At 36.6% G+C, this 12,813-nt stretch overlaps 1 protein-coding gene across 5 annotated transcripts in view; it reads right to left on the minus strand.

Annotated features, from left to right (window-relative positions):
* Positions 1-860: 860 nt before the first annotated feature.
* CCAR1 (cell division cycle and apoptosis regulator 1) overlaps positions 861-12,813 on the minus strand; it is a 57,547-nt gene continuing 45,594 nt past the window's right edge. For 4 of the 5 annotated variants that reach the window (XM_079794336.1, XM_079794338.1, XM_079794339.1 and 1 more), the window contains exons 18-25: positions 12,338-12,577; positions 11,839-11,950; positions 9,373-9,455; positions 8,885-9,031; positions 6,664-6,784; positions 6,389-6,574; positions 4,908-5,113; positions 2,355-4,224 (exon numbers count right to left, since the gene is read on the minus strand). In XM_079794336.1, coding sequence (XP_079650462.1) covers positions 4,165-4,224; positions 4,908-5,113; positions 6,389-6,574; positions 6,664-6,784; positions 8,885-9,031; positions 9,373-9,455; positions 11,839-11,950; positions 12,338-12,577 — 1,155 coding nt within the window. In that variant the 3' untranslated portion in view covers positions 2,355-4,164. Of the gene's footprint in view, positions 1,930-2,354; positions 4,225-4,907; positions 5,114-6,388; positions 6,575-6,663; positions 6,785-8,884; positions 9,032-9,372; positions 9,456-11,838; positions 11,951-12,337; positions 12,578-12,813 lie in introns of those variants that run through there. The other variant, XM_079794337.1, reaches the window with a different exon arrangement.

Below are 12,813 nucleotides of genomic sequence, written 5' to 3' on the forward strand. Positions count from 1 at the left end.
CCTTTGGCAAAAGTCCACAAAGCTTTGACCCTTATCAAAGATACAATTACATATCCTGGCCCCTCTTCAGAATTATAGAATGCCCAAGGGCACACAATCGATGGAATGTTCTCTGCAAGTCTTGCCCTGTGTAGGGGGTGAGGCTCAGTTATATTGTAACACATGCAGTTACTATGAGTTCTCAGGGTACAGAGAAGGCAGATACGAAAAGGTGTCAATCAGCTAATCTGTCCCACCTATTCCAGCCTGTCCTGCTCAGGGTCTTCACACCTTTCTTTTGTTTTCCACCTATACTGAGACAGCTTCCCAAAGAATTACTATTAACAAATACATTATTTAGGTTTCACTCTACTAAAATACATGAATGATAAAGTGTTAAAAAAAAACACACACCCGTGATTTGAAATTTCGTGAAACACAATTTGTTCAAAATGTTAATGTACAGCGGTTAATTATATAAAAATATTCTACAAACCTATAAAATTTGGTGTCATCCAAAACTAGATGTTATTAGATCATTACCAAAATCACTCCTGAGATTTTTCAAGTCTATTGAGTGTCAGTGAGTGGTTAATTATGACTCTGAACTCCCCGCCTTGGTCATTTCTAGAATCTTCTTCATGGAATGTAATATTACAAATGTCCTGAAATACCCTGTCACATTACTTGGATCGTATTCAAAATTTATATTTAATGGTTTTGCCTTGTTGACTATTTTCAGAGGATTAGGCCTAATCTTTGCTTCTCCAAAATATGTTGGGATTATTTCTAGTAATCCAAGCAGTTCCACTGTCTCTTGTGATGGCTCATCAATTTCACAACAGAAATAGAAGCAGGAAGTTCTTTCTTCTATTTGGAAAGCTAATGCCCAAGAACCAGCACTCCTTTGCCACTTCAGAGGATAAGTTTTGGATTTTATATGGATTAAGATTCTTATTTTCTTCACCAGTAAAACCATTCATTCATTCAAGCTACAAAACTTTATGATTAAGGTTTCAGGACTGTTAGGCTGAAAGGCGAGACCACCTCAAACCATCTTAAAGGGGCACACAAACTTAAGCAAGTTGGACAAGAATTCATAAGCCAATGATTAGTCATCTCTAATTCTAAGTAGTAATAGGTTGTGGTTAGATGAGACCAGGTAAAATACTTAAAAGTATATGTTGGATATAACTGAAAATTTTGAGAGGAGTGAAATGTGTACATAAGTAAAGTCTAAATGTCACTATAATTTCTTTAAAAAGGAACTAAGACAAAATTTAGAAATAATGAAGTCTTAAAATTTCAACTGTCCAATAATGACTGAACCAAGTATTAGATATCCAAAAATGTTCCTGGCACTGAGAACATAAAAATGATTAGAAAGTAAAATTAAATCTTATCATGTATCACTTGTTTATATAATTGAACTTTTTGACTTGGTTAATGTCAAATGAGATAATGAATAGCAGTTAGAGAATAGATTGCGTTTTTACTTCTGAATATTCAATACAGTTAAAACAATTTCTTTTAATCCTCACAAAAGGAAATTTTTCCATTGATTTTAGAGTAGAAGAGAAAGAGATGGAGAAATATCAATGTGAGAGAAACACATCAATTGGTTGCCTCCTGCACGCACCCTAAATGGGGCCGGGGAGGGGCCTGCATCCGAGGTAAGTGCCCCTGACCGGAATCAAACCTGGGACCTTTTGGTAGGCAGGCCGATGCTCTATCCACTGAGCCAAACTGGCTAGGGCTCAAAACCGTGTAAAAGACCAAGGAGAAGTTTTAGGTTGAATGGCATGCTCCAGCTCCTGAGTTCACTGCTGCTGAGCCTGGGGTTGCAGGATGCTCTGAAGGTGTGCAGGTGCCCTTTGTGCCTATTCAGCAGTTTCCTATTGACTGAAGCATTCACATCCGGCTGGTGTGGCACAGTGGTTGAGCGTCGACCTATGAATCAAGAGGTCATGGTTCAATTCCAGGTCAGGGCACATGCCTGGGTTGCAGGCTCGATCCCCAATGTGGGCATGCAGGCTTGATCCCCAATGTGGGCATGCAGGCTTGATCCCCAATGTGGGCATGCAGGCTTGATCCCCAATGTGGGCATGCAGGAGGCAGCTGATCAATGATTCTCTCTCATCATCGAGATTTCTATCTTTTTCTCTTTCTGCCTTCCTCTGTGAAATAAATATATTAAAAAAAAGAAAAAAGAAAAAGAAAAGACTGCAGGCTTGGCCTGCCACTGAAGACTGGTCTGCAGCTCCACTGCCACTGAATGGGTAGGAACAACCACTGAGTGGTCTTAAGCTGTTCTTCCACAGAATGGAAAGAAGGTTGACAAAAGAAAATAAACAGCTTTTGGGGAAAAAAAAAAAAAGCGGGGGGGGGGGGGGGGGACAAACACAGGTGCTCTTTCCCTCATTTTCTTTAAAACCAAATTTTCTAGCTTAGAAAATTGTAACTTGTTTTCCTAGCTTAGAAATTTACCTTCAAGAAATAATAGAAAGATTTATCTATTTTTCTCCATGCTTCCAGTATTATTATGACTTAATTATCTCTGGGAAAAATAAGTCTGAGAGGTGAACGTTATAATTATTTTTCTCATTTAAAAACATTCTCTATTAAAGAACTATCTTCTTTCCTGACTTTTAGTTACAAGTTTATCTCCAAGATTTTTCCTTAAGAAACAATTTTCCAACCACCCTATAATGTTTCATCTTAATCTAAACATGGAAAAATAACTGTATAATTATGGATCAATCTGTAATCTGACTTCAGAGTTCAATAAACCATAAGACCAGAAACGGGAACTTAGTCCTATCACTTAACCATATATTACTTTAAATCAGAGCTTTTCAACATGGGTGCTACTGACATTTTGGGTTACATATAATTCTTCGTTGTAGGGCTATCCCTATGCAATGTAGGATGTTTAGCAACACCCTTGGCCTCTAGCACCTAGATGCCAGTAAGCACTCACCCAGCTGTGACAAGTAGAAATGTCTTCAGACACTGCTAAATGTCCTCTGGGGATAAATTCACCACCTGATTAGAAACACTGTTTAACAGTATATCACATTTCCTACTTTTTCCACTCAACAGCTAATCAACTTTTTAAAAAATATATTATCTTTATTGATTTCAGAGAGGAAGGGAGAGGGAGAGAGATAGAAACATCATTGATGGGCTGCCTCCCACACGCCCCCCACCGGGGATGGAGCCCGCAACCCAGGCATGTGCCCCTGACCGGAATCGAACCCGTGACCCTCCAGTCTGCAGGCTGATGCTCTATCCACTAAGCCAAACTGGCGAGGGCCAGCTAATCAACTCTTATGTATCCACTCAATTCTGAAGGAAGTACACAGACTAATAAAAAAATTATTTTTAATTATACAAGGCTTAACTTAAGACATCATAGTGACATCTACTGGCTTGGTACTAAACTGTACACTTGATATATACTGTAAAAAATCCTCAAAATTATAATACGGGTGCTCTTCTTAGAAAGTTGAACAATTTACTGAAAGCAGTAACATTAACATTAGAACTGTTAATTCTATGTAAAGCCTTCCATAGATAATACCAACTGTCAATTGCTTCTTAGTTTTTTAGGTACTCTCTGTTGGATAAATTAAATTTTTAATGAATGTTTTCAGAGACAGATATTAGAGAAATATCCTTTTATGACAAGTAAAAAAAGTCTGGGTCAAAAACTTGCAAAACTTAAGCAGCACGCTATTTTATAATTTATACTAAAATGTAAAAATACTAAAAATTTTAAAATAATGAATAATTCTATAAATAAAATTACAGCAATTTTCTAGGTTTTTATTTCTTCTCTCTTATTTTCCCCTAGGTATTTTAATAAAAGACATTTGGTAATTAAATTCTATTGTCAATTAAACTGATGAAGTTTATTGGTGTTAAAACTATAACAAAGTTGATCCTAAAACATTTTGCAATGCAAAATTATTTCACTCAAGGAGTGTTTAATAATTTGAATGCCAGGAATTACAAGCAATTTTCAAAAGCAGAGACTCTCACATTCATAAAACTTTATACATCGTTTGTACTAACAGATATTTATACTACTAAAATCAAACATGCATCACTTCCAAACATTCTTGTATCATGATTTTTTATATTACATTATTTAACACCATTCCTTCGTCACTACACGTATTATCATACACTTGCACCATTCTCCTTGGATTTCTGATCTTTATCTTCACTCTTCACATTATCCTATATAAAATAACAGACAAAGAAAAAGTATATTTTATTAGAATCTCTTAAATGTAACTATAACAAATAGTAAACAGAGATACTCCATTTTAGTATCTATGGAAAATTGACCCTGTGGGGCAACTATGTTCAAATCTTTAAATTCTATGCAGAATGGCTTCTAGTATTTGAGAAAGCCATCTGAGCCCTGAGAAATGAGAAGTTCTAAGGAATAACAGCAGTGAATTCCTTGCACTATAGATATTTTTCTTCTTGTTCTGAAAGAGAAAAAGATTTTAGATCTCTATTATTAAAGTTAGTTTACAATGGCATTGAGTTACTGAATTTTTTTCCTAGTAACAAAAGAATACTAGTCAATTAATTTTGAGAGTGCCAAAGAGTTTCTCCTCTGCCCAACAGTAAATGGGTCTTTAAAAGAAATGAGTGGTTTTATCTTCCTCAAATTCAAATTCACTGAAGAATACAAATAAAATTTGCTATATGAAATCTGTTCACATAAACCATGTTGACATCCTGAGTAGGTTCTAGAAAAATACGATATTTAGGGATTGCTTTTGAACAATCTGATGAAGGACAGAACGCTACCATTATTTGCTCCAAGAAAAACCACCAAGAAATAGTGCGAAATAGATTAAAAAAACTGGAATAAATTATGAAAACATTGGAAGTACAAAACTACTAACCTTGTTGAGAACAGTGTGGATTTCATCCATTACTGTGGATAAGTTTCTGATTGTCTTATTCAGTTGGTTTTCAAATTGCAAATTCATATTTTCTGAAATCTTTAAGTTATCTTGTAACTGACTAAGGTCCTTTTTAACTTCTCTGAGTTCACCAGAGAGGCTTTTGTTGGAATTCTCCAAATTTAATATGGTTTTTTCATCTTCATCTATTAAAAAAAAGCATATGCAATTCCTTAAAATAGCCCACAAATGTCAATTTCAAAAATTACAAAGCAAACTGCAATACTCACTTAAGTTTTATCTAAGTATTACTTCTAAAATCCAGGTTCCATTTTTAGATGATTGCATAGATTAGACAAAATAGCAGAAACTGGTCAAAAATAGGAGGATGAAGCCCTAGCCCGTTTGGCTCAGTGGACAGAGCATCGGCCATCGGACTGAAGGGTCCCAGGTTTGATTCTGGTCAAGGGCACATACCTTGGTTGCAGGAGACAACCAATTGATGTGTCTCTCTCACATCAATGTTTCTCTGTCTTTCCTCCTCCCTTCCACTTTCTAAAAATCAATGGAAAAATATCCTCGGGTTGCCCTAGCCAGTTTGGCTCAGGGCTTGTAGTGTCGGCCTGTGGACTGAAGGATCCCGGGTTCAATTCTGGTCAAGGGCACAAGCCCAGGTTGCAGGCTCGATCCCCAGTAGGGGGCGTGCAGGAGGCAGCTTATCAATGATTCTCTCTCATCATTGATGTTTCTCTCTCTCTTCCCCTCTCCCTTCCTCTCTGATATCAATAAAAATATATTTTTAAAAAATCCTTGGGTGAAGATTAACAAAAATAAAATAAATAAAAATCAGATCGTAAAAAAAAAAAGAGGATGAAAAGGATACAACAGAACAATAAAAAAACCTAAGAATATGCCTGGTGGAGTATGGCTCAATGGTTGAGCGTCAACCTATGAACCAGGAGGTCAAGGTTCAGGTCCCAGTCAGGGCACATGCCTGGTTGCAGGCTTGATCCTCAGGGTGGGACATGCAGGAGAGAGCCAATGATGACTCTCTCTCTCATCACTGATGTTTCAATCTCTCTCTCTCTTCCTCTCTGAAATCAATAAAAATATATTTTTAAGAAACAGCAAAAAACAAACAAAAACCTGAGAATACATATGAAGATCTAAGATTAAGTCTTATATAGCTAAGCAATTTCTTACCTTTAACCAAAATGGTCAAAAGTAAAGTTACATTATGTGGTCTAGACTAAAACATACGATATATATGTACAGGTATGTATGTATCTACACAAATATAGGTTGTCCCCCAAAAATATATACACATACTCTGAATAATTATAAAGGTAGTATTTATTAAACTACATTTCATTTTCAAAATTGAACTACCAGCTGTTTAAGTGTGTATACATTTTTGGGGACACCCTGTATATACCCCAATAGGGTGTTAGAAGTACTGACACATCCAATTCTGTTCTTACCTGTTTTTTCTTCTAGTAACTGTAGCTTCTGCTCTACTTCAGCTCTTACTTTTTCACTCTTTTCCAATTTTTGCAACAGGCTTCCTACATCTACCATTGCACCATTGTAAACAATAAGGCCAACGTTTTCTTCCACATCCTTTGATTCCTGTTTTACTGTTGGTGTTGGAAGTAACAACCTGTTTCCTGTAACATAAAAGGTACCATATTTTACTTTTTATTTAATTAGTAATACAATTACATAGTGGCACAATTTTAAAATAATACTTGCAAACCTAGCATATCTTCTTGCAGTGCTTCAGACTCCTCGTGGTTTTCTTCATCTTTTGAGGTATCTGTTAATTTCCGATAAAAGCAAGATTCACGGAGTACTACTTTATTAAGAAGCTTCTTTACCTGTTATATAAACAAGTAAAAAAGTTACAAAGATGAAAATAATTTTTTTACTCCCCTTGAACAAGAACTGTTTTCTCAGGTACTCACTCCCAATGAGAGCACTTAAATCTTTGAACTATCTTCCATAGAAACCTAAAATCCCAATTATAATTTGAAAAACCTTTTTTAAACAATTATTATTATTTTTGTTAATCCTCACCTGAGGATATTTTCCCATTTATTTTTAGACAGAGTGGAAGAGAGGCGGAGACAGAGAGAGAGAGAGAGAGAGAGAGAGAGAGAGAGAGAGAGAGAGAGAGAGAGAGAGAGAGAGAGAGAAACATCAATGTGAAAGAGACACATCGATTGGTTGCCTCCTGCACACACCCTGACCAAAGCTGAGGATCGAGCCTTGACCAGAATCAAACCCAGGACTCTTCGGTACATAGGGCTGATGCTCTATCCACTAAGCCAAACCAGCCAGGGCTGAAAATTTTTTGTTAAAAACAAAAGTCTAATGCTGAAATGAAAACTAACACAAATTATATGTACAAAGACAGTTATTATAGTACTAGAGGCCCAGTGCACGTATTTGTGCACCAGCAGGGTCCCTCGGCCTGGCATGCAGGGATCGGGCTGAAATCGGCTCTCCGACATCCCCCAAGGGGTCCCGGATTGCGAGAGGGCAGTTCTGGTGTGACGCACCCTGGAATCGGGCTCCTTGCTCTCTGATTCCAGGTGCGTCACCTGAGAACCACAGCTGCCAAGTCACTGCAGCTTGGCAGCTCCTGAGTTAAGCATCTGCCCCCTGGTGGTCAGTGCATGTCATAGCTACCGCTCGGCTGGTCGAACGGTTGCTTAGGCTTTTATATATAGACTAGAGACCTGGTGCACAGATTTGTGCACACTGAAAGTAAATTAATTAAAAGGTGGCAGGCGGAGTGGGACTGGGCAAGATAGGCTGGACATGCCCTGGAGACAACCTCTAGCGGTCCTTCCCTAGCCGGCCGCACCTGGGGTGGTGCCGGGGCTCGAAGGGTGTCTGCAGAGTGAGCGGGGTCCCTCCGGCCGGTGGGATCCCTCGGACTGGCCTACGGGGATCAGGCCGAAACCGGCAGTCCAACATCCCCCGAGGGGTCCGAATGCAAGAGGGCACTCTGCAAAGTTGCTGTTGCTCGGCAGCTCCTGAATTATGTGTCTGCCCCCTGGTGGTCAGTTCTTATCATTCCTACCAGCCGGTCAGCCAGTTGCTTAGGCTTTTATATATATATAGATAGAATGTACAATGATGTTTATTAAAGCATAGTTTGTAATTTTTTTTTGTTTGAAAAACTTTTTAATTCTTTATAGTTTAAAGTATTACATATGTCTCCTTTTTCCCCCATTGACCTCTCCCCAGCCGTTCCTACCCCCTCGCATATGCCCTCACTCCCCTACTGTCTGTGTCCATGGGTTCTGCTTATATGCATGCATACAAATCCTTTAGTTGATCTCTTACCCCTCTTAGTTTGCAATTCTAAAAAATGAAAAGCCAGCCAGCAACTGCGACTAGTTAAGGCAATTATGAAACATCTATACCATGTAATATTAAACAATCATAAAAAGAATGAAGTGGGTATCTATTTTCATGGTAGAATGCCCATGATAGATTGTTAAATGGAAAAAAGTTGTCTATCAATATGTATAAAATTATTTCATACATACTGGATGGGAACTAGAAGGAGAGGGGACATTTAACTCTTTTTTTTAAAAATGGTTTTACTGATTTCAGAGAGGAAGGGAAAGGGAAAGAGAGACAGAAACATCAATGATGAGAGAAAATCATTGATTGGCTGCCTCCTGCACATCCCCTACAGGGATCAAGCCTGCAACCCGGGCATGTGCTCTTGACCCGAATCAAAGCCGGGACCCTTCAGTCCACAGGCTTTCAGTCCACTCTATCCACTGAGCCAAACGAGCTAGGGCAACATTTAACTTTTTTATACATTTCATAACTACTTGACTGTACTACTATATTTAATACATATATACTATATTGCTTTTATACTTTAAAAAGCCAAAGAGATTAAAAAAAAAAAGTTACTTAAAAATGCTCTTCATTTTAAATATTCATAAGATTACCTGAGCCCGAGAAAGATGTAGTCCCAGAGTATAAAGTATTTCTTCCAAATCCTTTTCAAGAAGGTAACCACAATGACTTTGATCAAAATAAACAAATGCCATTAACAGATCCCTGTTAACTGTGATCATCTGAGTCTTTTCTTTTTCCTAAAGAGAATATAGTAGATATAGTATATATTATATAATTTTTACCCCTGAAAAGTTAGAAATTGAGACTGTGTCCATAAAATAACAAAAATTGGAAAACACCTTTACCTCATCTTAGCTCAAATAAGTTATCTGGTTTATGTGTATGGGAGAAAGGAGTAAGATATACTGGTTATCTGACATAACCACAAATATCAAAATATCAGAATTTTGCTCTGAGTGGTAATATATAGACATACAAGGACCAATAAACTTCATGACTATGTTATGTTTAATAATAAGCCTGGATTATGTAAGAAATGGAATTATCACATTATAAAAATACAGTAAACAATAAATACCTTATCTTTAGAGGTTCTCTCCTTGCAATACCTGTTGATATCTCTTTTGTCATCTCGTTTGTTTATTTCTTCCTCATCCCGATCTGTAAAATAAATACAAGAGTAGCAAAAAACTCATTTATACAGATTTTCAACTACGAGACAAAAAACACTTTCCTATTACTAATCAGTTTTCAAATGACACATTAGCAAATGGCATGTATTATAGAATTATACCCCTGAAACATATATCTTATTAACCAATGTCACTCCAATAAATTCAAAAAAGGAAAAAAAAAAAGAGAGATTTTTGCAAAGAAACACATAAATAAAAATAGTTTGGATTTTGTAAGAAAGTTAAAAATAATAAGAATCTTATAAACCGACTAGTGCAAAGAAAAGACTGACTTTATTTAATCAGATAAGAGAACCTAATTCTATAAATATCTGGATGGCACAATTTAAAAAAAACCCGGAATTTTATACACAAAACTGAAAACAATAACAAATTTAAACAAAACACAGAGCCAAGTATATTTTCTAAAAGCTAAAAAGAGTAATACTTTCAACAAAAGAATTTAAATTAAAAAAAAAAATAAATAAAAGCTAAAAGGAGCCTTGCTGGTGTGGCTCAGTGGTTGAGTATCAACCTATGAACCAGGAGGTCACAGTTCAATTCCCAGTCAGATCACATGTCATGCCTGGTTGCAAGCTTGATCCCCAATGTGGGGTGTGTAGGAGGCAGCTCTCTCATCATTGATGTTTCTATCTCTCTCTTCATTCCTCCCTCTTCCTTCTTCTCTGAAAGCAATAAAAAAACATTTTTTAAAAAAATTAAATTGTATACTTAAAATAAGTTTTGTGGTATATATTGGCAACCTCAAACTGTTATTTAAAAGCCCAGAAAATTGAGAGTGGAACTTTACAGGTACTTTATGGCTGGCATCTATGACTGGTTAGGTAATCTATTGTAAAGTATTTTGAATAGCATTCATATTGGTAAAAGTTTGTTTTAAAACTTGGGCGATATCTTTCAATCTGGCTGCAGCCATCAGGTAAGCCAAGAAGGGCGCTTACAAGTACACCCAAGAAGCAGCAGTCTGATATCATGCGCTTTCCTCTCAGGGTGCACTGCCGGCGGTACTGCCAGCTCTCTGCTCTCCACCTGGCCTCATAAAGCTGGGATACAAGGCCACGCAAGGTTATGTGATATATCAGACTCATGAGCAAATGCTAAGGGTGCAACCTAGGGCAAGACTGTCCATCATATCATGGTGATAACCAGCAAAAATTTGCTGGAAGCCTTTAGTCGGCTTCTGAGGAAGAAGCTAGGTGGCACTGTGGGGCCCTGAAAGTCCTGAATTCTAGTTGGTTTGGTGACATTCAATGCACAAATCCATTGAGGTTATCCTCATTGATCCATTCCATAAAGCCATCAGACATCCTGACACCCAACAGGTCACCAAGCCGTCCGTAAGCACCACTATTGGTGGTTCTTGTTGTGCAGCTTGGAGAAGGTGCAATACTCTCCAGCTCCACTGTTACCACTAATATATGTTTGCAAAATTTTTACCTAATAATTAGGTAAAAACAACAACAACAAAAAACTTGGATGTCTAATAGTATTCATAATATTTGAAAAATGCAAAAATCAGCCCTAGCCAGTTTGGCTTGGTGGATAGAGCATCGACCTGTGGACTGAAGGGTCCCAGGTTCGATTCCGGTCAAGGGCACATGCCTGGGTTGTGGGCTTGGTCCCCAGTAGGGGATGTGCAGGAGGCAGCTGATTAATGATTCTCTCTCATCACTGATGTTTCTATCTCTCTCTCCCTCTCCCTTCCTCTCTGAAATCAAATATATATATATATATATATATATATATATATATATATATATGCGCGCGCAAAAATCAGTTTTCTTTTTTTAAATATATTTTAACTCTCACCTAAAAATAAAACTACTTAATATAAAGATATTTTCTCTAAAGAATAGTGTTTGTATTCTAAAATATATTAAAATTATAGATTTCAATGATAAAGTTACAAAACAAAAATATATTTTTTATACTAAGAAGAAATGAATTTTTTTTATTGTTGACAGTATCACAATGTCTCCCATTGTCCCCCACGTTGGCCTGCCTCCATTCAGCCCCTATCACACCCCACACCTTCACCACATTATTGTTTGTATCTATGGGCTACATATATTTTCTTTTTTTAAAAAAATAACATATTTTTATTGATTTCAGAGAGAAAGGGAGAGAGAGAGATAGAACCATCAACGATGAGAGAGAATCATTGACCTGAGAATCATTGATTGGCTGCCTCCTGCAGGACCCCCTTCTGGGGATCGAGCTTGAAACCCGAGCATGTGCCCTTGACTGGAATTGAACCTGGGGCCCTTCAGTCTGCAGGCTGACGCTCTATCCATGGAACCAAACCAACCAGGGCTGTATATACGTTCTTTAGAAATAAATTTGAATCATACCATCTTCTTCATCCTCAGCTTCTTCTGCTTCCATTGGATCATATTCATCTTGATTATTATCTTCTTCAGTTTCATCATCATCTTTAGAATCATCTTTTCTTTTATCTTCTTTCTATAATTTAAAATACCTTAAAATTAATAAGCAAAACATCTTGCCAAATATCGACTTAGAACAAAAAATCAAATCCACTAAACTTACTTGAGGTAGAATCACATTATATATTTCTTATTACAATAATACACTTTAAGAATTAACTGCCATTCACAATATATGTAAATCAAATCATGCTGTCTGGCTTAAACAAAAAGAATAAACTATAAAACTAGTTACAGATGTTTATATAGGCTTAAGTCAAAGACTTAAATTTTGAATACACTAAAATGTTTTAGTTTTGCCTTTGTTTCCCTATTCTGATGAAACATCATCATTTGTTATATTCTACAGATTAATTGAAAAACTTCTAAATAAGGTTTGGTGGTCAAGGAAATTATTACAGACCTTCCTTTCATCTCTATCTTCTTTTTTATCTTTATCGTCCCCCGATTTTCTTAGTTTGGGTTTTGGCTCATCAATTTCATCATCTCTTTCTTCTTTTTTATCTTTTCTCTCATCTTTTTTGCTTTTCTTTTCCTTTTCTTTTTTGTCCTCTTTCTCAGGAAGCGATAATAATGATTTGTATATTCTGACACCAAAATCTCTCTGAAGCATTTCATTGAAAAGTTCTGCAAACAATGAAACCTAGAAAAAGATACCAACAGCAATGCAGACAACTTTAATAGAAATATTGAAAAAATCCAGCAGAGTCAGTAATATGTCAAAGACCTTGCAATATCTAACAATTAATGTGCACTAAAAACAGTTATAATAATTGATGTCAATGATGTTGAGAAGCCTTAAAATCCTCAAAAACTCTTCTGAAGCTATAAATACTATGTTTAGTGTCCTTTTGGTCAAACATTATTTAAAAAAACCAA

Source organism: Cnephaeus nilssonii (genome assembly GCF_951640355.1).
Source record: "Cnephaeus nilssonii genome assembly, chromosome: 16".
Taxonomy (NCBI): domain Eukaryota; kingdom Metazoa; phylum Chordata; class Mammalia; order Chiroptera; family Vespertilionidae; genus Cnephaeus; species Cnephaeus nilssonii.